General features: G+C 35.6%; 1 protein-coding gene across 2 annotated transcripts; it reads left to right on the forward strand.

The window, feature by feature from the left end:
- The first annotated feature begins 1452 nt into the window (after positions 1 to 1452).
- Positions 1453 to 25191, forward strand: LOC127875255 (protein pellino-like). Of its 2 annotated transcripts, XR_008047340.1 has the most exons (10): positions 1453 to 1593; positions 7929 to 8039; positions 8450 to 8681; positions 15631 to 15828; positions 17010 to 17195; positions 19160 to 19258; positions 20505 to 20723; positions 21099 to 21214; positions 21723 to 23903; positions 24306 to 25191. XR_008047340.1 is itself a non-coding variant. In XM_052420178.1 (9 exons), exons 1-9 carry the CDS (start codon positions 1559 to 1561, stop codon positions 21844 to 21846), a joined length of 1320 nt encoding a protein of 439 aa, XP_052276138.1. In that variant the 5' UTR covers positions 1453 to 1558; the 3' UTR covers positions 21847 to 25191. The 2 variants fall into 2 exon arrangements, 1 of the variants encoding a protein (XP_052276138.1); XM_052420178.1 differs by having other exon boundaries at positions 21723 to 25191.
- The last annotated feature ends 1460 nt before the right edge of the window (positions 25192 to 26651 follow it).

Genomic DNA, 26651 nt, shown 5'->3' on the forward strand with positions numbered 1-26651 from the left:
TGATGTGACGCTGCTAGTATTGTGATATCTGTTCGTCACATAGCGGGCTGCTCGTCTTTGGACCATCTCCAGGTCGTGGATCTGCTCCTTATGGTATGGGCTCCACACAGTGCCGCAGTACTCTAGGTTGGGGCGAACGAGGGAAAAGTATGCTGCACTTTTTACCTTTCGTTGCCTATCCGTAAGTTCCTGCGTAGGAAGCCAAGGGAACTGTTGCCTTTCTTGATCACTTGTTGGATATGTGGCTTCCAGGACATGTCCTTTGTTAGCTCCACCCCAAGGTATTTGGATGCGTCTTCACATGCAAGCGTGTGGCCTTTGAGGGTGTAACTGTACAGGATGGAGCTGCACATTTTGAGTGGTGAAAGGTCAAGGTCATCCTTCAAGGTCAAAGGTCAAATATAGGGGACATAGTGTTTTACAAACACATCTTGTTTTTAACTTTGCCTCTATTTAATTTCAGCAAACATTTAGTTTGAATCTATTTATTTTAGCTCCATTGCATCGAAAGTCTCAGGCTTATTGAAACGCTCTCGAGCCCGTATCCTGGGCCTAGAACCAGTACTTGGTGTATTTGTGGGAGATCTAAAGAACGCTCCCACAGTGGGAATCGAACCCTTTACCTCTCGGCGGACAGCATATTCATTACACCACGGCGACCTGAAAATGAATTTTTACGGAAATATTGCTGAAGATTTTATGAAAACTGTATTATAAGACAAAGGCAACAGCGATTATTGAAATATTTGGGAAAAAACAACGGGCAAAAACTCTAAAAAGTGCCTGGTTCGAATAGACTGGTTACTGATACGGGACCTCATTTTATTTCTAACACGTTTCCAGAAAAATTGGTGTTTTGACAGAAACGGTACGTGTAAGAGTCCAGACAAGTGCTTTCTCAAAGGACTATTACTCTGGAATGAATGGTTCAATTTAACTGTTTACCGAACTTGGCCTCCATTTTATGTCAACAAATATTTCCAGAAAGCTAAATGAAGATTTTATTTTAAAATGAAAACATAGACGACGGAAAGCTGCTAGATCTAGTCATTTCGGCATGTGGTTACTTCGGCATCGTAAAAAATGTGCCACTGCAGCACTAGGGTTTGACCAATTTGATCCCCACGTTCTTTAGATCTCTCTCATAGACACGTCTTATTATATTTACCGTACCCGGGGTACATGTAAGTATACTTAAGTGTACCCGCGGTACATGTAAGAAGTACCCGAGCCGACAATGACCAATCGAGCCCAAGTACTGGTTTTATTCCCAGGAAACAGAATCGAGAGCGTTTAAAATAAGCCTCAGGCAATCGAGCTAAAATAAATAGGTTTTAACCAATCCTATTGCAAACAGACAGAAAAGTTCGCGGTCGCCAATCTATCCGCTTTGTACACCTTACATCAAGACGAAATGCTTGCAAAATGTAAGCGTCCAATTAATGTCAAACAAGCGCCCCCTATACACACAGTAAACATAACTCTTTTGTTGTTAAATATTGGATTGATCTGTTGCTTAAAATTCAATGTTGTTTTATCAATTGAAATAAAATGTATAATGATAAGGAGCATGCCTGACACCAAGAATGAACGGTTGGTATTTTTTTAGCAGTTTGGTACAAATAATTTTGGAGACTCGATCTCAGCTTCTGACCTCAGCTTTATCACGATCATGAGCATGATGATAGGTCGCTCTTAGTCTTAAACAGTCTCTTTGAACATGTAGTAATTGCAATCATTTATGTTACTTAATCTTTTTTTCCATTAACCAAACTTATCTTAGAAATATCAAGAGGGTCCGCTATATACGCAAAACTTTCTTCCGTCTTTATTCCTTACTTACTTACATTTTTAAACCATTTTTTTCTATCGTATACAGCAGGGTTCGACATTAACTTTTTTTACAGCCAGACCATCGGACCAGCTCGTCTTAAAATGTACTAGCCCGAATCTGATGTCTACTAGACCATAAATGACATAGCAAATAAAAACAATTGTGTCGCGTAACTGTTTAATCAGGTTTTATCAGTAAATAATTAGTGAACACAAGAAAGTTATTTTGATGCACAGATTATAAAATAAAATAAAACTATTTAACAACATAAATTGTTTGTTTCAATTTCACTGTTTATCACCAGTTAAAACAAATAATGTCTGTACAGCAGGTGACATTTATTCAACGTCATCAAATTCTGGCCTCCTTGACCGCTGTGCTCCATGCAACCACAGCTCCAAGGCTCTTTTCCCATCATAATCTGTGTCAGTTTTACCGTCGGATTCTTCTTTATTAACTTATTTGTCGGACGAAAATCCAATTTTGAACAAAGCCATTCTTTAAATTACATTCTTTCGTCTGCTACGCCAAAATGTTTACATTGATGATACCGATTTGGATAGAAGTCGTAACAAGAAATATCTTTAAAAAAGATATACAGCGTTGATTGTGGTTGGAGTTTATGGAAGGTAAAGATTTAAATGAATGAGATCAAGGATAGCTAATATCTTTTTCTGTGCAGTTTTTAGCTGCATCAAACGCAGTACGGGATGTTACGCGGAGTTTTCGCGGCTTATTTTACATTATTACATATTGCTGGTCATAAACCTATAGATATAAAACAGAAAGCCAAAGTCAACCGGCCACACGCGAAGTCTCCGTACATTTTTAAATATGTATACGCGAGTTCTTCGAACAAACCTTTTGAGTGGTTTATCGGGCATTGCTACGTGTATTTGATTCGATTCTTAACAGTATCGAGAATCATCCCGCTCATACTTAATACATTACTCAATATGCTGCAATAAAACATTAGTAAATATGATGAAAAAATTCTTGTTAATTAATTAAAAATAATATTTATCATGGTATTGTTGAAAACACATTAAGAATCTATTATTGACATGCCATAAAATAATATCGCTGGATATCTTCATTTAACATCTTTCTGGTGGTAAAAAAAGTTCCAGTTCACCTAGTTCACGCTATAGCGTCTTTATTATATAACTATTATGTTACTGACCGCGAACTCCGATCAGCACATAAGGTCTGACCTGTTTATAAACTCTGACATTCAAACACACTAACCGCGAACTGACCCATTATACCTCGCGGGTTGAAATGCAATGCATTAAAGTGAGGCATCGCTTCCACTGCTCTTTATACTTTTACATATAACATGTTGACAGGAATATGGAAGTCAGTACTAAATATCAGAACAACGTTCTCGCGCTGAACATCCTCTGAAAATAAAAGGTGCACGCACAAACTGTATTGATGTCGAGATTGAGTGTAAAACTGTTTTATCTATTAAGCCTTTTTATTAGAGATAAAACTTTTTCATGCTGAACACGCAGTAAAACAGTGTTACAAAGACGCGGACATGTTTCCAATGTTCTAGTGGTTTTATCAAATCAGCCAATGCAGTCAATGAAGTGTATTCATCTGTAATTGGCCGCGGGAAGTTTTATTTGAATTCTATTGGACGCTAACAAAGGTCACGTAAGGTGAAAAGCTGGCGTATACAGCTAACGCCGAAAAACATGATGTAAAGTTCTAAGACACTGCAGAAAATCATTAATATTCATGACAACTTGACCAATGGAAACAAGCAATTTCTGCGGGAAGCTCTCCTTCGCGTCTAAAAATAGCGCGCATGAATCATGTGAATGCTCTGCGTTTATTTATATACGCTAGTTTTGTTCTGATGTAAATACCGGATACGAGAGTTATTTTACACATTAGGAGAAAAAGGTTTTCGGTTAGTTATAGTTATATGAATCAGTATAGATTTTTTATGTACGACCTGTCGGACAAGCTAGCCCACAGTTTTACTAGCCCGACTACCGATCTTACTAGACAATGTCTGTCGGACGTGCCTTAGTGTCGAACCCTGTACAGAATTCTATTCTTCTTAGCAAGATGTAATTTTTAAAACAGAACTACAAATATAAACGCTACAAATCGGTATAAAGTACGAACATGTCAACCTATATTTTAAAACTCCAAACGTTCGAAGCGTTATGACCGCGCGCTACTTAAAATTAATTCCTTATTTACTTTCATTTTTAAACCCTTTTTTTCTATATCGTATACAGAATTTTATCCTCCTAAGCAAGATGTAGTTTTAAAAACTGAACTCCAAATATAAAAGCTACAAATCTGTATAAAGTACAACCATGTTTACCGTAAATATAGATTCTAAAACAGTATGATATTTGCAAAAGTTAAAGTTATAACTTGCCGGACTGCCAAAATTAGAAGAAAATGTATGAAAAGCACTGTGTGGGGATTTTTGTTAATTTTTGTTCTATATACTGCAGTCAGTTAAACAAACCCATTCTAAGTACTAATCAAAGCGCTGAAGGCACTGAAGATGTTCGCTATTGCATAATTTAACACGCAATTCATTTTTCAAAATCAATCGCAAGTTTGAAATGAACACACGCCATTCAACTTAAAAAAGTGTGTGTCATAGCGCACGGGTCGAGTTTTGTGTGCACTTTTTATCATCCTTATTATTTCATAGAAATAACTAAGACAAAATAAAAACAGCATGCTTTTTTGGAAGTTCTGAAAGCAAAGAAAGTATGATGAAAATGGTAATGAGAACTTAATATAAAGAAAATTTGCAGTCACCATCATATTAAAGGAATATTTTTTCTAATATCAAATGACTATCTCACCAAGAATATAAATTCATAATGAAAGTTCCGTGTACAAAACTTTTGATTTTTGACACCATATACAAATTCAAAATATACAATAATCTTCGTATCTTGTATATGGAGGAATAAAAGTATATAAACATTGCTGTTTATGCTTTACTTGTTACCCGAGCAGTTCACACGGTGTCAACAACGCTAACATAAACATAGGTATAGAGCACTAATGCGCTTTTAGGCGAAGCTGTTTCAGTTTTCATCTTAGTGACTTTAACATAACGCCAACAGACATGCATGAATATTTTCGAATATTTAATAAGCTGATTCGAGATACAACCTCTGAATTTTTGCTACATCACTGCGTATGTGCTCAATTCAAAGGATGTAGCACTGTTCAGTGTAAGAAATTCCGGACTACTCTCTGTATGCTCAAACGACACAAATTGTGGCCCTGTTACAATTACGCGTTACAATCCATCTCGCAGAATTTCAATTTCGCCTCCAAGATGAGAAAACAATCATTAGCGAAATAGTATAGTGTCACGATAAGAGAAAATCGTTTAATTATCATACCACAATGTTTGCCGTACTTGGTCAGCACGTCTGGAAATCATTCCTTAATGTGTCGATAGGCTGCCATTATTAACAAGTTTGCTATTTTGTATTCAATTTTGTATCAAAAAGCATTGTTTTTAAATGTGGGATTTTCAATTCGCAATGAGATTTGTAATGACCCTCGTCATGCGAAAATGGGTCTTATTCCATATGCGCCCTTCATTTAAATATCCCACTCAGCTATCCCTCCTTCTGGTAAGGAGAAACATAACATATTGAGTGATTTTAAAGCGAACAGCGTCGCCTATGGCCTGACTGCGCAAGAGCACATGTTGGGTTTAACAAACGCTTGCCGAAACGCGTAAGACCCATTTTCGCATGACGGCGCTATTGACGTGTGATTTAAATGTGACGAAAGAAAACTGCGTTTAAATCAAATATAAACATACGATATATTTCGATAATGAAGAAAGATACTCATAACAAGGCATATGAGGACACATATGAAGTGCTCTCCCGTAGTATATTTTTTTATTTACTCACACTAATGTGTGGTTTGACCATGCTAACACACATTTCATGCGGTGAATATGCAGCTTACAAGTGAAAAACACAACACAATAGTTTAACTTTTGTTTAATTGTATTCAATTATTTAGAAAAGTAAATTGCTAACTTTATTTCAAAGTCGGCGTATACGCCGACTACATTTTTAAAAGACATGTATTGTTATAAATATATTTAATATAATATATTTAGTTGTTTTCGGTTTTAGCGATTATAAAGCATTTTCGAGGTTGCTTATAGTATGCCTGAGTAATTGATGAACTCATATCCAACTGTCAATGTATTGAGAACTGTGAATATAAACAAGCTAACCCTTCTACTAAGCTTCTACTATTGCGTTGCTAGCATCCGTAAATACAAAAGATCGCCGCTATGTGTTGAGAACCAAGAACGCTTTCCAGAAATACCCGATGTAGTAGCTTCAACGAGGTTATGAAACAGGTCATTCGTATTATTATTATAAATTATTTGTTATATTCGGGTTAAGCGATTATGATTTTTTTAGTCTATCGTATCGCTGAAGTTATTGTTGAACTTATGTTCAACGTTTTATAAATTGAGAATATAAATAAGCGTCAACTTTTTCCCAAATCTCTCAATTTACGACCTGTACTACGTCATTGAGTTGTATGTGAGAGGGTACTCTATTGCGTTGTTATCGCCCGTAAACTTTCCTTTGTTTATCGACAGGCGCATCTATTAATGGCCTCATATCATGAATGCCAAAACACCCGCGAAAAAGAACCACGTGACCAAATAGGACGCTAAACGCAAATACCATGCGACTACGACTTTAATTATGTAAGAACGCTCCGCAATTCCTCTGAAGCCGGGGCCTTGTGATTGCTTTTACGTAAAGAATTGACCTCTAACTGAAGTAAGCAAAGGAAAAGCAGCACCTAATTGACCCATTCCTTCTATGTGCGAAGGCAGATTGAATTTTACTAATGTATGGTTTGCCTATTATAACACACATTATAATGCGGTAAATATGCGACTAAAAGTAAAAAACACTATAATTAAACTTTTGTTTTTAATTAAGTTATTTAGAAGCCAAAATTCCAAACCTTATTTCAAAACAGCAAGACTACATTTTTTAGAGAATATTCTTGTTATATTTAAATGTTGTTTAACAGTTTCAGCGATAATGAATCATTTTTATGTTGTCTATCGTATCCCGGTAATAATTGTTGAACTCATGGTCAACATGTTATTAATTGAGACCTGTGAATATAAACAAGCGTAACCTTATACTAGTGCGTAATTCTCACCCGGACTCCCCTTTGTTTATCGCCAGCCTCAGATTTATGAATGAGATGAGCGAAAATACTACGTCACGCAGACGCAGCAGAAAGTGGACTATTTTAATCATTCATAAACAATCTCCTCCGCGACACGTGCAATACGATCATTGTTTTCTTTATTCTTTTCTATAAAACACCATTCGAAACTATTGCATTTAACACGATATTAATATAATGTTTCCATTTGTGAATAAACATAATTGGAGAACTCAAACCTCTTGCATAAATTATACAACTCTTTCTTCGCGCGTAGTGTAAGCGGGAATTGGGCTAATCATACCCAGGCCGTATCGACCTGAATTTTACATCAAGCACATTAGACGGTCGCTAAAGCGACCATCTAAAAACTACAGATTAAAATATAGCACACCTGTTTCCTTCTTTGTTATTAATTTTATTAGCGAGGCTGTTTTCGGAGAAAACCCGAGCTATTGTCATAGCCAGCTCGTCCGCCGTAGGCATCGTGCTAAAACCTTAACATTGGCTCTAAAATCAAAGTGCTTCCACCTACAACTTTGAAACTAAATATGTAGATGCACCTTGATGAGTTCTACACGCCACACCCATTTTTGGGTCACAACGTCAAAGGCCAAGGTCACTGTGACCTCTAATATCAAACTTTAACATAGGCTCTAAAATCAAAGTGCTTCCACCTACAACTTTAAAACTTCATATGTAGATGCACCTTGATGAGTTCTACACGCCACACCCATTTTGGGTCACTGGGTCAAAGGTCAAGGTCACTGTGACCTCTTAACAAAAAAAAAATTCTGACAAGCTTTCGCAGCCGAGCGTGGCACCCGTTATGCGGTGCTCTTGCTTTGATTGCAATGTACATTTTCAGGCTACAACCAGGTGGAGCTATTTCCACAGTTCCAAGTGTTGGCAACCAAGACTACCTATCACCAATGTCTGCTCAGCAAACTGTGTCATACGGGGAAATTGTTATACTTGGGTACAGTCATGATTAAGTTTACATATCAGTGCCTCCAAATGGTGATGGTTACTATGATAAATAAATATAATGATGTTATAATGATATAATTTGACATAATGTGGTCATTTATCATTATGTATTAACCTAATCCATTTGACATTCTCACAATAACATGTTGAATTAGATTCTTTTTTCAAATTGATGTTTCTTTGAAATGATTGTATGTTTTGTATGTAATTGAAGCACATGCTGATATTGCATATGTATGTTTATGATGATGAGCTTTATATTACATGTATCAAGTCGAATTAAACTGGTCTGTTATAAATTTGCATGCAAATTTAAAATGCAATATTCTTTACTTCAATATGTGAGCATATTTTTCCCTTTTTATTCAAGCAAAGCTTATAAAAAAATATTTTTTTTAGCTACAATGGGCATTTACCACAAGGAAACAAGGGTCGCAGGAAAAGCAAATATGTTTTATACAAGAGGCAAAAATCAAATGGTGTCAAACCATTTAGAAAACACATAGTGAAAAATCCCCATTCGTCAAAGGCTGTACAAGATAGTCACCAGCACTCAGTGTCCTATACACTGTCTAGAAACCAGGCTGTGATCGTGGAATACAAGGAGGATCCTGATACAGACATGTTCCAGGTAAGAGCTGTGTCCACTTTGCTGTCCATAAAGCAGATCATATGTTAAGATACCAGTGTGTTTTTTTACCTTTTTTTGAACAGGGCCACACCCCTTTGGATTGAGAACAATGACATAAAAAATGTGGACATGTTTTCAAATATGTATGATGCACAATCTTCGGTCGGAAAATCGAAAATGATGTAACCCCTTATTGTAAACCCCAGATACAAACATGTTCCAGGTGAAATTCACTCAAACCATCAGTGAACTCATCTCCTTCCCCCATTTTTTTTTAAATGTTTAATAATGTCTTGCAGTTACTTCAATTTTTGGTATGGTGCATGATAATGAACAGAAAACAAATGATGTTTTTCATGATAATAGTGGTCATGACTTCATAATGATGATGGTTTAAATTTAATCGATAGTTGTTCAGGTAGTAATTGCAGTCCTTATAATTTTGATATTGTTGTTGTTGGAGGTATTACTCTGTTATAAAACTATGAAAAATGAAAGAAACATTTGCTTCCATGAATGTATAGCAAATTAGGAATTAACTGTTTTCTTTAAATAAAAATTGTTTCTGGCATTTAAGAGTTATGTCATGGAAAAATGGAAGTTGTGCAAAGTCTCAAAAAAAGCATAGATTTGAATTCCTTAAATTTAAATACATGAAAATCAATTAAATCTTCACAAAACATTAAGTACAGGTTTTTAGCCGGATTTTTTTCGAAAAAATCTCGGCTTATAGATTGATGTTGTCGGGCGGGCGGGGTGGCGGCGTGCTCGAAAATGTTAAAGTTCTTATTTCATGGTATAACTTTGGTATGCTTGGACCTAGAGTCTTCAAACTTGACATGAAGGTTGGCCAGGATTAACAGATGACCACTGGTCATTTCAAGGTCATTCATTTGAAGGTCAAGGTCACTGTGACCTTCAATATAAAAAATGTTAAAGTTCTTATAACTTTGGTATGCTTGGACCTAGAGTCTTGAAACTTGACATGAAGGTTGGCCATAACTAGTTAGTAACCACTGGTCATTTGAAGGTCAAGGTCACTGTGACCTTGAATGTAAAAATGTTAAAGTTCTTATTTCATGGTATAACTTTGGTATGCTTGGACCTAGAGTCTTCAAACTTGACATGAAGGTTGGCCAGGATTAACAGATGACCACTGGTCATTTCAAGGTCATTCATTTGAAGGTGAAGGTCACTGTGACCTTCAATATAAAAATGTTAAAGTTGTTATAACTTTGGTATGCTTGGACCTAGAGTCTTGAAACTTGACATGAAGGTTGGCCAGAACTAGTAAGTAACCACTGGACATTTCAAGGTCATTCATTTGAAGGTCAAGGTCACTGTGACCTTGAATGTAAAAATGTTAAAGTTGTTATAACTTTGGTATGCTTGGACCTAGAGTCTTGAAACTTGACATGAAGGTTGGCCAGAACTAGTAAGTAACCACTGGACATTTCAAGGTCATTCATTTGAAGGTCAAGGTCACTGTGACCTTGAATGTAAAAATGTTAAAGTTCTTATTTCATGTTATAACTTTGGTATGCTTGTACCTAGAGTCTTCAAACTTGAAATAAAGATTGGCCAGTACTAGAAGATGACCACTGGTCATTTCAATGTCATTCATTTGAAGGTCAAGGTCACTGTGACCTTCAATGTTAAAATGTTAAAATTGTTATAACTTTGGTATGCTTGGACCTAGAATCTCAAACTTGACGTAAAGGTTTGCAAGCACACTTAGATGACCACTGGTCATTTCAAGGTCATTCATTTCAATGTCATTCATTTGAAGGTCAAGGTCACTGTGAACTTAAATGTTAAAATGTTAAAATTGTTGTAACTTTGGTATGCTTGGACCTAGAATCTCAAACTTTGCTCATGCCTTGAAAAGTACTTACATTTCATTTTGACCTTTGAACAATATTTCAGTAATTTAAGTATTGCATTGACAAAAACACGAAAGGTACTTTCCTGTCATTTAAATCAAAAATCCGGCTTCAATGCGGTCATCTCCGACCGCGGAACTCTTGTTTAAAGTTTAGAATGTGAGATAACTAAACAATGTGAAGCCTTATGCATAGGTATGATATCTTTATAAACACTGTTCTAATTGTAGGAGAATTATCTGTAAATTATTAATAACAATGAACACTGAACAGTGTTTTGTTTCCTCAACTTTTTTTTAAAAGTGGCATAGTCCTGCATAGGATGAAGGTGGAATTATATTTGTGTACATGATTTGTGCTGGAATATTTAAAGTTTTGTTCTTAAGGCTTAGAAAATAGTTTTTAGTTTGCATGCAGAATCTGATAAACTCTGTCCCGGCAACTACCTTGTATTTAAGTTATCCAGTTGCCACTAAAGTATCTTTTTAGAGCGCTTTAGCTAAATGTTTGCTTATAATAATATGTTTCAGGAGGAGTTTCTAACCTATATACGCATGCATTTATGTTTAACTTCAGAAAAATAGTCCTCATATTCTTTGCATCACTTCAACTCATTGCTGTATTGTAAAAAACACTAAAAAATGCTGAGAGAACCATAGATAATTGTATCCATCGTATTTATTTAAATTTAGATACTGCAATATCAGGGGTGTAAAATTTTGCTAAAAGCTACTTGCCCTGCAGGGCCACTAACTTGTAAAAGCAGGTCGCCCATAGTGATTTTGTGGTCACCCTGCATTTTTCACGGCAAATATGTATTATTCATATTTGTGTTAAAAACAATACAATTGTTTACTTGACAAGCTATTCTAATTATGTCTGTTAACAATAACCATGTGTTGACTTGTGTAAATAAACATTTTCACCTTTTATTCACCCGTTGTCCTATAATCATTCATGCAAGGTGTCAGTCTTTCAGTAATGTGCCTAATAAATATACCAGTCTTACATTTTATTAAATTCAGTAAGTCAAAATTGTCACTTATTTTCAATAAAACTATCCAGTTTGAAACGTATACCTGACGTTTTCTTTTTAATTGCTCATTATTCCTTTGTTCTAGCTTTCGTTTGTTGATTTGGTCAGATTTTGATGTATCACTATCTTTATTATCCTTTCAATTATTTGCTCCTAAAAAGTTACGAATGTCGATTTGTTTTGACGACGACATAATGCGGGAATGTAAACGGTGTCCCGATAAACATTAATTCATGCACACTGCAGACTGGTTACAGTTCCAGCATATAGTGCAGCATTTCTATTGCTATAAAACGACCGCACAGTCTATTAAAATGACAACCAGACTAGCACCTGTTACCTAATCAAAGCACTGGCTGATCTATTTATGCGGTCGCCCGGTCGGGCGAGTATTTTGGAGATTCCATTCGCCTGAGGCTAAAATACGGTCACCAGTGCGAGCGGGCGACCGTTATTTAATGCCCCTGAATATTATTTGTTATAAAATGCAATGCGTCACGTGTACATTACTGGTATTCAGTTGAGTTGAGTTGTTAACAAACTACTGTTGAATGAAGTTTGTTCCTAGATTGTTTCTTTTTTTTAGCATGGGCTAGGACAGTTCAGTCCACTGTTTAGCAATGGGTGATGAACATTGAAATTTACTAACAGATCTGTTGAATATTATAAAAGAATTTATATTAATACATTAATGGTTATGTCTTTGTTCTATAATTTTCATCTTTGATCAAGGAAATATATTATATAATGATAAAATCAGAGAAAAGCTGGCTAACATTAACTGTTATGAAAAGCATGAGTACTTCTTACATGTATATGTCATGAGTAGATTAACATGGCATTGTGGATTCTACTAAATCAGATTGCAGTCGCAGCAGTTTTATCGGTGGAAACCTTTGGTAAGTAAAGTTGTTTTGACATAATGCTGTGTCATCATGTTTTGTAGTGGTATGAATACACCACTTACTGTTTGTGGTGAGTATCAAGACAACACTGGCCTCATTTACCTTGCCACTTCCTGATGAGGGATATTTATCTGGTCACCCCTTGAATAGGTCAATGTGTCATGTACAAACAAAATAAATTCAAATACTTTGCTAGAACACTTAATCATATTAAACTAAAATTTGCTTTGATTAAATGAGCTGGAACATATACCAAAACTCCTCTAACTTAGTCAATTCAATTATTTAGTCAATTTTTCCCAAATAAATCTAACATTGAGATGTGAATTATTGGGTAAAAATATATACATTTGAGCAGGGTAACGGTGCTGAAATTGGGCTTAATAAAGCCCTTTAAAAATCACTTATGAATGATACCATTTTTCATTTTGTTTAAATAACTACAGAAATTTCTGTAAAATGTTTGGTCTCTAAATTTAAAAGCTGAGGAATTGTTTATATTTTGAGCTGAATATTTTGACTGGTGTCTTTTGGGCATTGTTAAACTGGGATAAACCCTTCTGTCGTTGGTCTCAATACCACAATATGCTCACTTACAATACTATGAGAGTGCTTTGTGTGTATACTTGACAATAGTAATTGCCTCATTAACTTGACATTTCACTACGATCTGATATACCAGTAATGTTTGAAGTGCATGTGACACAATGCAGTGTACTTTAGATTGTTATTGTAATTAATGTTGGTGTGCTATGCATACATTGACAACTCTGCTCTCTAATTGCACATAATACGTTTACATTTAGATGTTCTGACTGCAGACTGAGCCATAATTACATGATCAATTATACGTTATGGTTTTACTTTATGCATGCAACATCACCAATGTACATGTACCGGTAAAATGTGAAATGATCAATGAATTAATTTACTGGTTCATTTATGAAATTAACATGTCAATGTTGAATTGAATATTATCAACCTTGCAAATTTAAAGCCCCTTGTAGAGATCTGATATTTCTTTTTTGAAAAAGACACCCTATGAAGGATTGTTGTATGTAAAAATCCCAGAATATATAGAATACATATTTTCAGTTTAGTGCTTAAAAATCACAATTGTAAAAGGCTTGCTGTAAACACCGGTCTGATTAACCCTTTTATGCCTAGTGGACTCTCCCATCCTTCTAAATTGGATCAATTTATTTCCAAAATTAGGGATTTCTAGTATACTTATTTCGATATTTAAAATATTTCTTACAGAAATTCCTTTAAGCAAACAGCACAGACCCTGATGAGACACCGCATTATGCAGCGTCTCATCAGGGTCTACGCTGTTTGCCAAGGCCTTTTTTCTAGACGCTAGGCATAAATGAGTTAATGCTTGTGTTAAGCTAATGATGATACTTCTGATGATTGTGATGCCTGGGGGTAATCATGAGCCTGATGATGATCATTTTTTGGGATCACCTTTGAAGTTTGTTCAAATTATGCAGACGGGTTAAAAACTGGCCCTGTTCTATGTGTTATTATAATATGTATGTATAGTGAAAAATAAAAAGTCTTCCTCTATGAAATCTCAAGGCCAAGAAGTTTGGTTTTCGACATGTAAGATCATATGGTAATCCTCTACTAAGTTTGTAGTCTTCAAAGATTGTTGAAATCATGTCCCTCTGTTCAAACAGGTCCTACTGGTCTCATAATGTACATGTATATGGAATTGTATGGTGAAATAATTTGTTTAAACTTTTCCTTTAAAACAACAAGGCCAAGAGGTGTAATGTTTGTCAGGTAATATCATTCAATAATCCTCTTCTTTGTTAAATCATGTCCCTGCTGTCAAAATTAGCCTACTCCTGGGTGTGAGGGTGCCATGTTTTATGTTGAATTCCATAGAATAGTAACTTAAAGAAGCCTCTCTGAAACCCTGAAGCACACAGCTTTGATATTTGACATACATACTAGTATTGTGGTCCTTTACAAAGATTTTTCATGATTGCTCAGCCCCATTACACAATTTAGCAATCTAAGGCCATCTTAGCTCTCTTGTGTACTTAAATAAGGGATCACAGTTTGCTCTTTTTTGTCCATTTTACGCTCTTGTCCTACTTGTCTGTTTTAGAATAAGGTATCTGCATCAGCCATCAGGCCATATAGCCTGTAATACATGCAGAGAATACCATTATTGAAGGATTCTTTTTGTTAGTGTCATAGTTAATGAATCACATTATAAGAATGTAACAGCCCTAAATATTTCATTGCTTTGTATATATTCTTCATACTATTTCAAAGAACACTTTTATTGGACAAAGGATCAACACGAAATGCATGAGGGCTGTTTATATGAAGCCAGAATTTTTTTAGCGTCGCATTAAAATTAAAATTCAGAAATGTTTTTCAGATTATGAAACTAGTTATGCTAATTTGAGAATTCAACCAAACATTTACAGTTGTGTGTTATGATGCAAATGCAGATAAGTGCAGTAGGTAAAACAAATCAAACAAACTGCTATAAATCACTGAAATTATTGATCTAAATAGTGGAATTTTTTAAGGATGCACTTAAGTTTTGACATTCTGATCTCTTGAAACAAATAAATAAGCTGAGGGATTTTATATAATTGTAAGTTGATTTAGAAGATGATGGATGGACTCCCTTGACACAAAAACAAAGAGACCGAGTCATATCAAGGAGTCTTGAACTACCGGACTCCTGTTACTGTTGAACACTGTAATAATTGCAATAGTCACTTGGGCTTTATTAATTTTACGACCTGAACTAGTTACCTTTTTTAGGTGTACCAGTATATATCAAAAATAGATATCTATAAAGAATATCCTTTGTAACCCTTTCCCGCTCAGAACTAAAGTGAATATGGCTTTTGCAACCAGCATAAAACCAGAAAATACCCACTAGCTGTTATGGTTTTATGTTGTTTGCTGCTCATCAGTATCTAAGGGTTGGAAATGAAGTCTTTAAAACTTGAATCTAGTAAGAAAGGCCTTTAATTGAATAAGATTTTTTAAGGGAATACAAACATATCAAAATTTGTATGGAAACGGTAATGGGTTAAAAACCACCAAAAAATGGGCAAAAACGCCAATGTCAAGCTTGCTTACCATTTCAGATTGGTCGATCGTCGGAAGACCAGATAGACTTTGTTGTCATGGATACGGTGCCCGGAAACCAGCGACAAGCCAGCGACAGTGTGGCCCAGTCCACAATCTCACGGTTTGCCTGCAGGATTTTGGTAGAGCGTAACCCACCATACACAGCAAGAATATACGCTGCGGGCTTCGACTCTGCAAGAAATATCTTCCTAGGGGTAATCATTCAGAAGCTCATATCTGGGAAAATTTCAGTATGAAACTTCATATAAATGAACCTCACTTGGAATAATGGGGCTTAATGAATATGCATAAAGTGTGGTCCTAGAATTGTCTTCGCAGTCAGCACAGGCTTATCAGGGTAGATGCTTTCTGATCGTATGATTTTTTTTAAAGGAAATTATTGTGAAAGAATGTCCTGTCTAGGTGGAAAGTGTTGTCCCTGATTAGCCTGTGCAGACTGCACAGGCTAATCTGGTATGATATGTTAACCTTATGCATTAAGCCCCGTTTTCTCAGAGTGAGGCTCAAATTATAATGTCTGGATATTTGGGATGGAAGTTACGAGTTATTGCCCATGAATTCAGTAACTGTATTTACTCTTCAGTTTGACTCTGATCTTCACCAAAGTTCCTATATTTTTAAGATTTTTTTTCCAATGTAAAGATTATATACCTGTTTAAACTGTTTTACCGAAACTCTGTGTCAAGTACATTGATTGATTCAGTCAACAGAAATCCATCCAATCTAACTTTCTGTTATATGTCCGAAAGTTTGCATTAAATAATTCTTTCATATGGTACTGCAACTATATGCCAAAAATTAGTCAGTTTAATCCTTCATTGACAAGTATATACTTTTCAATTTCATTGAAATTAGCATTCTATTGTTATATACATGTATGATACATATTATTGAAAGTCAGCAATTGCTCAAATCTTATTTCTCATATATGAATACACATGTCCTCCTTTTAAATCTTAAAATTGCTTTACAATTAGTTTCTTCCTCCCCTGGACCTATACATTTTTTTGGTATTCTAGTTGGTTTTATACAAAAAAAATGTTTAATGCATATTTGTCAAAACAGACAAAGTAACTCTTGGTGTATTCTCCCCCCTAAATTGTTATTTAGACTTTCTCGCTCAGAAGCAAAGTTAAAAGGATAATACAAACAGCATAAAACCAGAAAAGCCTTAAAGAAACTCACAGTCAGTTCAGGCTTTATGCTGTTTGCTGCTTCTTAGTATCTAAGGGATGGAAATGAAGCCTTTAAAACTTGAATCTAGTAAGAAAGGTCTTAAATTAAACTTGCTTTTCTTAGGGACTAGAAACGTGTTAAATGCATATCCAAGTGGTAAAGGGATAAGATTGTGCTACAGTGACTGTGCTATTTCCAGGAGAAAGCAGTGAAGTGGTACTCTGGTGAGGAAATTGACGGACTGACCACCAACGGTGTGTTCCTTATGAAGCCCCCGGGCTCCTTTTCACATTCCACGACTGCAGGTGTCTGGCGAGAGGTATCCGTGGGGGGCACTGTGTACGCCCTTAGGGAGTCCCGCTCTACCCCGCACAAGAGCAATCAGGTACAGTGTGTTTGTCTGTGACACAGATATCACAAGAGCAATCAGGTACAGTGTGTTTGTCTGTGACACAGATATCACAAGAGCAATCAGGTACAGTGTGTTTGTCTGTGACACAGATATCACAAGAGCAATCAGGTACAGTGTGTTTGTCTGTGACACAGATATGAGTCTTGCTCTGATAAAATGTGGCTTTATGCATGTGCGTAAATGTCATCCCATATTAGCCTGTACTAGTTAATCTGGGGCGACACTTTCTGTTTTTATGGTATTTTTTGTTTAAAGGAAGTCTCTTCATATGAAAAATCCAGTATAGATGGAAAGTGTTGTCCCTATAAAGCCTGTGCGGACAGCAGAGGCTAATCTGGGATGACACTTTACGCACATGCATTTAGCCTGATTTTTCAGACCAAAGCTCACATTTATTTATAGTGTAGATTTTGGCTTTTTGATCGTGGACATTTTCAGTTGGCTCTTACTGGGAATAGTGACATGACATGTATATGTACTTAAACAGTGAAAATCAAAGATTAAATTACTTTGTGACATCCAAAATTTTCTGCATAAAAAATTAAAGCATTTAATGAATTTCAAGAATTGTTTTGCCTTATAAGATGCTTTGTGAATATAGGCCTAAGGACCCATTGACCCATTGTGAGGCACAAGTGCATTACAGTTCAAATCTTCAAGAGTCATAAATACTTTACAACAGCTGTATTTGTTTCTTTGACATCTGTGGCAAGATATTCTTGAAACATACTGGTCTGCTTTTGTGACAACAAAAATATTATTAAACTTACACTTCTTACACTTTGTTTCACGACTTGATGCTGGCCAATGAATACAACAAATGTCAAACTCCATTAATTTAGGGTTGTGGTTTTGTTATGGATTAATTGTCATTTAGTTGAATATTTAAATTTAATTCAATTAGTTGATAAGTGTTGAAATTGTTCTTAAAATGTACCAAAAGTTTATACGAACTGTTACGTTCCATGGGGTCATGCCTTTTTGTTTTATTTGTATGGGAATATGTGCATTAAATATCAATTCAGACTGAAAAATGGCAATAACAGCTTCCTAAATGTAACAACATTGTAAGTTAAAAATATAGATAATGCAATGATCATTTGATATGACTGGGATTTAGTATGCATTATTAGCAAATGTTACATAATTAAATGCAAGCTACAGTAAGGAAAGTGTGCTCATATAAAGTATCAATATATCATGTTATGCAATTAATATTCCTGTAAGTTTTTATTTGCAAATGTTGGAAGACACATCAGTTGAAATAATATTAAAAAACAGCACATGCAGTTGATTGTGATTGATGCATTATGTTGTATTTTTGTACTTGCAATTTGTATTGCTTGTACAAATCATGTGCATTTAAAGTTTACACTTAACACTGTATTTTGAATACATTCAATTTCTAATATGCTTATGAATAAAAATTGTATGTGAAATGTTGATATGGTGTTGTTGCACATGTATTTCATGATTTCTTACATTTAAAATCAGATTTTAGTACTTACGTTTATTCAAGAGAACTTACATTGACCTTATACTTTGAAATATAACTTTGGTTTGAGCTGGTGTGAATATTATTTGGTACATCCCTGAGAAGATTGGTATTGCATAATTCCCTCTCCATATATCATTTAAAGATCCCACCTGTATGTGCTAGAGTTACAGTAATAACTGTGAGAAAACTGGGCTTAATGCATGTGCCTTAAATGTCATGCCAGATTAGCCTTTTCAGTCTGCTCAGTCTAATCAAGAACAACACTTAACACTCGTATAGAATTTTTTGTTTAGTCTCTTCTAAACAAAAAAGTTCATGCAAAAAGTGTCGTCTCGGATTTTAGCCTGTGCAAACTGCACATGCTATTCTGAGACAACACTTTACACCGATGCTTTATGCCCAGTTTGCCAGAACGCAGCTCATACATTGTTGTTTTCAGATAGTGGAGGAGAACAATGTGTTGGTAGACGGGACCCTGATAGACCTCTGTGGTGCTACGTTGATATGGAGATCGGCAGCTGGACTGTCCTCATCTCCAGTAGGCATCTTTATGGGCATAACAACTAATACTTGAGCCTTTCTCAGGGACAAAAGGACTTAATGCATGTGTGCTTAGTGTCATCTAAGATTAGCCTGTGCAGTCCGCATGTATTACTCAGACTTGATAGCACTTGGTCAGAATGTTTACAATATCATGGCCAGGTTTGAATCTGTCTTCAGATGCTTCTAAAAACAAGGTCACCAGGTCAAATGTAAAAAAATGTGTTTCCACTCAAGGGCCAAATTTATGGCTCAGTTTTGATGAAACTTGTTCATAATGTTTATCTTAACAATATGAAGGCCATGTATAAATCTTTGTCAAGTGTTGTCAAAAACTAGATAACCTGGACAAGTCTACAACAATTGGTGTCCCTGAACTAATGTGAGTGCTTAAGGGCCATCATAGCCCTCTTGTTTGTTTTTTTTTAATTTGGATGTAATGCCTTATATCTTATGGTTTCCTGATAATTTTTAACCCATGCAAGATTAAAAAATCTTGCGCACAATTTTCTTATGTCAAATTTACATAATAGTCATTTCTACAAAAGGATATTTCATTTATTTCATATTTATTGAGTAAAGAGATGTTGTCAAATGAAAACTTATGGTTCTAGATTTGTTTATTTGAAGCCCTTGACTAACCCAGTGAATATCAGTGTCTAACCTTATGTGGTCGTTGGTTTTCCTTTTTGAAAATCCGAAGGATACATTTGGACTAATAAAAATGATATGAAGGCAAGAGTGTCATGGTATTTGTTTTGTTGAATTCGCATTACAGTATGCAATTTTTGAGCAAAGCAATTTTTCTGTTTAAGTTAATATAGTTTTCATATGCTGCATATCTTGGGCTTTGAATTTTAATATACAAGCTTAGTTTACCTATTACATATTAAAGTTTACATATGATGGATATAATGGGCATCAAATTGTAATATACAAGCATAGTTTATCTTCTTCAGAGTGAGCTTTAATTGGAGATTGAACTGTAATATACAGGCATAGTTTACCTTCTTCACAGTGAGCTTTAATTGGAGATTGAACTGTAATATACAGGCATAGTTTATCTTCTTCAGAGTGAGCTTTAATTGGAGATTGAACTGTAGTTTACAGGCATAGTTTACCTTCTTCAGAGTGAGCTTTAATTGGAGATTGAACTGTGATATACAGGCATAGTTTATCTTCGTCAGAGTGAGCTTTAATTGGAGATTGAATTGTAATATACAGGCATAGTTTATCTTCTTCAGAGTGAGCGTGAGTTCGAGACAATGGTTGATGACATCAATGCCGGTCGACCCCAGTGTCCTGTGGGCCTTATGACCCTGGTGCTACCCAGAAAGGGGACCCTTGGGATCAATGACAAGCAGCCCTTCGTGTACACCAAGTGTGGTCACGTGCATGGCCAACACCAGTGGGGCCAGCAGGCAAATAATAACGACGATCGGACATGTCCCTTATGCCTGACAGTGAGTTGTGAAACGCTTAATGAAGAAACTGTTTGCGGCCCTTAAATGTTTTTCTATTTTAAAAGTCTTGATTGTTTTTTAAGTAGGAAAGTATGTAATAACTTGTGATTGGGATTAGAATGTATTAGTTCATGAAAAACGCTTTTCTTTTGGAATGTTTATTGAAAAATCATATTCTCAGTCAAACAAAGACTTGCAGAATAAATTCTTCATTTTCAAAAATAAATTTCTAGGAACACAATTTCTTATTTATCAGCCTTTATTGAAAATATAGATTACTCTTATCATCAATTAAAAAATAGATAATTCAGTAAAACAGGCACACCTTCTTTCTATCTAACTCCTATGATCCCTCCCCTAATCTCTGTGCCACAGGTGAGCCCGTTCATCAAGCTGAAGATGGGTGCAGAGCTGAGTCTGTACCTGGACACGGAGCACCCAAACTACTGCTTCAGTACCTGTGGACACATGGCCTCTGAGAAAACAGTCAGGTATGGGCAAACTGGGATAAGATGAGTCTCAGTCTAGGAAAACTAGGCTAACCCTTTGCATGCTGGGAAATTTGTCGTCTGCTAAAATGTCGTCTGCAGAATTTCTAAAATTAGCATTTTCTTCTATTTTTTTTCAAAGAATACTATCAGAATAGCAAACATATTGGAGCCTGATGAGACGCCACATTTTGTGGCGTCTCATCTGGATCCAAACTGTTTGCAAAGGCCTTCAAAATTTGGTTCCAGCACTGAAAGAGTTAAATTCATGTGCATATATTGTGGTCCCATAGTAGGCTGTGTAGTCGGCACAGGCTAGTCAGGGAAGACACTTTCAGCTGTACTATATTTTCCTTAAATAGAAACTCTTTAAACAATAAATTCTATAAAGCAGAAAGTGTCTCTTAGATTAGCTTGTGTGTGTGGGGGGGGGGGGGGGGGCTGCACTGGCTAATAGGGGACCACAATGTATGCACAAGCATTAAGCATGTATTCTTATTCTTCCATTTAGATACTGGTCCCAGGTTGCAGTGCCCCATGGTTGCCAGGGTTTCCATCCAGTCTGTCCATTCTGTGCCACGCCTATTGAAGAGCCCAGCTTTGTGAAGCTGATATTCCAGGACTATACCGACTAAGCTTTTCCTGATCCACCGACCAAATTTGTGAGGGAATCGGGTTTTCAGATGACAGACCAGACAAGTGTCGTTTTGGAAACCCAGAGACGCTGTTGTTAACAAAAATACCAATGTTTGTGATAACAATTGTTTATTTTGATAACACGTCAATTTTTAAATCCTCCTTGAATTATAGCTTTTCTAAATATTCACTTAATATAAATTTGTTCTTACATAGTTAGCCTTCATAGGAAAGGTCATTCTAGAAACGAAAGAAAAAAATTGTTTTTAGTCGTTAACCATAGTTAATTAAATAATGTTTGAAGTTACTTACAATTGGATCCTGCATGTTACTCTAGCTTTGGTTAATCTGGAAAAATTAGGCTTAATGCATGTATGTAAAGTGTCATTCGAGATTATTCTGTGCAGTCCACACAGGCTAATCAGGGACTGTCTGAACAAGATTTTGCTAAGAGACTTCGTTTAAACAAAAAAGATCATAAAAGCAGAAAATGCACATGCATTAAACCCACTTTTCGCAGAGCGTGACTCATTTATAATACTGTTAATAATCCTTTCATCAATCCATGTTAATTATAGTGGATTTATTAGTCCAGTATTGAATGGATAGTTTCATAATTGTCATATCATTCGTACCCTGGTGGTTAATGAAAATGCTCAATGTTTTGAACAAATGTGATTTTTATGTTCCCTTAAATAAACGTGATAGGTCATTTTAGCTTGTTCTAAGAAAACTGGGCTTAATGCATGTTTGCAAAATGTCATCCCAGATAAGCCTGTGCAGCTGATAAGGGACAGAACTCTCGGCCTAAATGAGATTTTTCTTTAATAGAAAGTTCATTCAAATGAACATTTCTTTAACAGTGGAAAGTGTTGTCCCTGATGAAGATTGTACAGGCTAATCTGGGACGACACTACGCAAATTTATTAAGCCCAGTTTGTTCAGAAAAAGTCTCAATTATTTAGTTATTATGACTTATTCAGACTCCACAACTATAACAATGTAACGCTAAAGTTGAGACTTGATCTGAGATTTAGTTCTTTCTAAGAGAGCTCATGCTATTAATCATATTTTTAGCTCATTTTTTTTTTTTTTTAATTATGAGCTTTTGTAAATCACCTTGGCTTCGGCGTCCGGTTAAGTTTTGCGTTTAGGTCCTTTTTTTCTCATAAAGTATCAATGCTATTGCATTCAAACTTGGTACACTTACTTACTATCATGAAGGTACTGGGCAGGCAAAGTTAGATAACTCTGGCGTGCATTTTGACAGAATTATGTGCCCTTTTAATACTTAGAAAATTGAAAAATTTTGGTTAAGTTTTGTGTTTAGGTCCATTTTATTCCTTAAGTATCAAAGCTATTGCTTTCATACTTGCAACACTTACTAACTATCATATGGGGACTTTGCAGGCAAAGTTATGTAACTCTGGCTGACATTTTGACAGAATTATGTGCCCTTTTTATACTATGAAAATTGAAAATTTGGTTAAGTTTTGTGTTTAGGTCCACTTAATTAGCTCACCTGTCACGAAGTGACATGGTGAGCTTACGTGACCGTGTGATGTCCGGCGTCCGTATGTGTGTATGTCTGTGTGTCCGTCAACAATTTGATTGTGTAGACAGTAGAGGTCACAGTTTTCATCCAATCTTTATGAAATTTGGTCAGAAGGTTTATCTTGATGAAATCTGGGTTTGGGATTGCTTTTGGGTTATCTGGGGTCAAAAGCTAGGTCGCTAGGTCAAAAACTAGGTCACATAATAGGTCAAATAATAGAAAATCCTTGTATAGACAATAGAGGTCGAAGTTTTCATCCAGTCTGTATGAAATTTGGTCAGAATGTTTATCTTGATGAAATCTAGGTTGGGATTGTATTTGGGTCATCTGGGGTCAAAAACTAGGTCACTAGGTCAAAAACTAGGTCAAATAATAGAAAAACCTAGTGTATACAGTAGAGGTCACAGTTTTCATGCAATCTTTATTAAATTTGGTCAGAATGTTTATCTTGATGAAATCTGGGTTTGGATTGTTTTTGGGTCATCTGGGGTCAAAAACTAGGTCACTAGGTCAAAAAGTAGAAATACCTTGTGTAGACAGTAGAGGTCACAGTTTTCATCCAATCTTTACGAAATTTGGTCAGAATGTTTATCTTGATAAAATCTGGGTTGGGATTGTATTTGGGTCATCTGGGGTCAAAAACTAGGTCACTAGGTCAAAAACTAGGTCAAATAATAGAAAAACCTTGTGTAGACAATAGAGGTCGCAGTTTTCATCCAATCTGTATGAAATTTGGTCAGAATGTTTATCTTGATGAAATCTGGGTTTGGATTGTTACAAGTTGTTTGTGTAGGCAGTAGAGGTCATAGTTTTCATCCAATCTTTATGACATATGGTCAGAATGTTTATCTTGATGAAATCTGGGTTGGGATTGTATTGCGGTCATCTGGGGTCAAATACTAGGTCACTAGGTCAAAAACTAGGTCACTAGGTCAAATAATAGAAAAACCTTTTATAGACAATAGAGGTCACAGTTTTCAACCAATCTTTATGAAATTTGGTCAGAATATTTATCTTGATGAAATCTGGGTTGGGATTGTATTTGGGTCATCTGGGGTAAAAAACTAGGTCACTAGGTCAAATAATAAAAAAAAACTTGTGTAGACAATAGAGGTCACAGTTTTCATCCAATTTTTATAAAATTTGATCAGAATGTGGGTTGGGATTGTATTTGGGTCACCTGGGGTCAAAAACTGGGTCACTAGTTTAAATAATAGAAAAACCTTGTGTAGACAATAGAGGTCACAGTTTTCATCTAATCTTTATGAAATTTGGTAATGTTTATCTTGATGAAATCAGGTGAGCGATTCAGGGCCATCATGTCCCTCTTGTTCCTAAAGTATCAAAGCTATTGCTTTCATACTTGCAACACTTACTAACTATCATAAGGGGACTGTGCATGCAAAGTTATGTAACTCTGGCTGGCATTTTGACGGAGTGATGGGCCCTTTATACTTAGAAAATTGAAAATTTGGTTAAGTTTTGTGTTTGGTCCACTTTACCCCTAAAGTATTATAGAGATTGCTTTCATACTTGGAACACTCGCAAACTATCATAAGGGGACAGTAAAGGACAAGTTGCATAACTCTGGTTGTCATTTTTACGGAATTATGGCCGTTTTTGACTTAGTTACATTGAATATATGGTTATTTTGTGTTTAGATCCACTTTACTTCTAAAGTATCAAGGCTATTGCTTTCAAACTTCAAATACTTTCATGCTATCATGAGGGAACTGTACCTGGCAAGTTAAATTTTACCTTGACCTTTGAATGACCTTGACTCTCAAGGTAAAATGGCATGCATATGTATCTCATGGAGCTGAACATTTTGAGTGCTAAAATTTCAAGGTGAACATCACCTTTCAAGGTCTAGGGTCGAAAAAACAAATCCAAGGGAAGTAATTAGGTTTAAATGGACATAATTATCTGACCTGCCAACGTATATATTTTTGTTTAATCAATCAAAGCGGTGCAGTAGGCGGCATTGTGTTTCTGACAAACAAATCGTGGTAAAAGATCAAGGTCAAGGTCATCCTTCAAGGTCTAAGGTCAAAAATACTTATCAAAGGTAAAGTAATAAGCTTTAAAGGGAGATAATTATTCAATATTGAACATAGCAACTTGATTGTTGGCATGCATGTGTATCTCATGGAGCTGCACATTGAGTGGTGAATCTACAGTCATGGTAGTGACTTTAAATTATTTGCTACTAAAAATAGACAGTGGCTTTTAATTATTTGCAACTAAAAATAGAGTTTTGTTAGAGACAATTATTTCCAAGGGAAGTAATTTATATAATTATAAATCTCATATTATATATTTCTGTACCAAGAATTTAACTTTTCACAGTTACTGTACAGATTTTTTATTTGGATTATTTATAACTCAACTGAATGATTTGTCAAAGTTTTTTTATGATATAATTATCATTTCTTTACTGTACTAATTATGTGAATAGTGGGTTCATTACATACCTCTGGACTTATGTCTATAGGTACATGATGGACTCTGGCTATGATCTCTTTGATAAACCACAGGCCTTTGTTGCCAGTGATGTCTGACTTGGTCATTTTGGCTGTCTACAGACCCCCCCCCCCCTGGTTGGATTGGACAAAATCCAAGGGAAGTAATAAGCTTTAAAGGGAGATGATTTCTATACCTCCCAAATGATAAATAAATATTTTATTTCAAAGCGGCGCAGTAGGGGGCATTCTGTTTCTGACAAACACATCTCTTGTTTTTTTAAACATGGTTAAAAAAAACAAATATTTTTTTGTATTATTTTATTTTTGAAATACTGTCCAACCATCCCACCCAAGAATCCCCCCCCCCCCCCAAAAAAAAATGCATTTTTTTTGCATTTTTGGAAAAAAATGTAATAAATGACCACACCCCCACACTATACTCCCCCTCCACTCCACCCCTCCTAACTTTGTGATTGAAATTGAGATAGGTCCCTCACCTTTAAAAAGAAAAATAGATGAGCGGTCTGCACCCGCAAGACTGTGCTCTTGTTTAGATTGTTGTTGTTGTGTTTTGTTTCTCCCACATGTTAAACATACAAGCGTATTTATTTTCTTTGCTTAATATACAATTTGCAAAAAAATGTTTCACATCAAAAAGAAGCTGCAACTTACATATCGTTGCCTTTGAAACATTAAGTTGAAAACTTTTACCTTATTAGCTCATCTATTTTTTGAAAAAAAATTATGAGCTATTGTCATCACCTTGGCGTCGGCGTCGGCGTCG

Source organism: Dreissena polymorpha, chromosome 3 (genome assembly GCF_020536995.1).
Source record: "Dreissena polymorpha isolate Duluth1 chromosome 3, UMN_Dpol_1.0, whole genome shotgun sequence".
NCBI classification, from domain to species: domain Eukaryota; kingdom Metazoa; phylum Mollusca; class Bivalvia; order Myida; family Dreissenidae; genus Dreissena; species Dreissena polymorpha.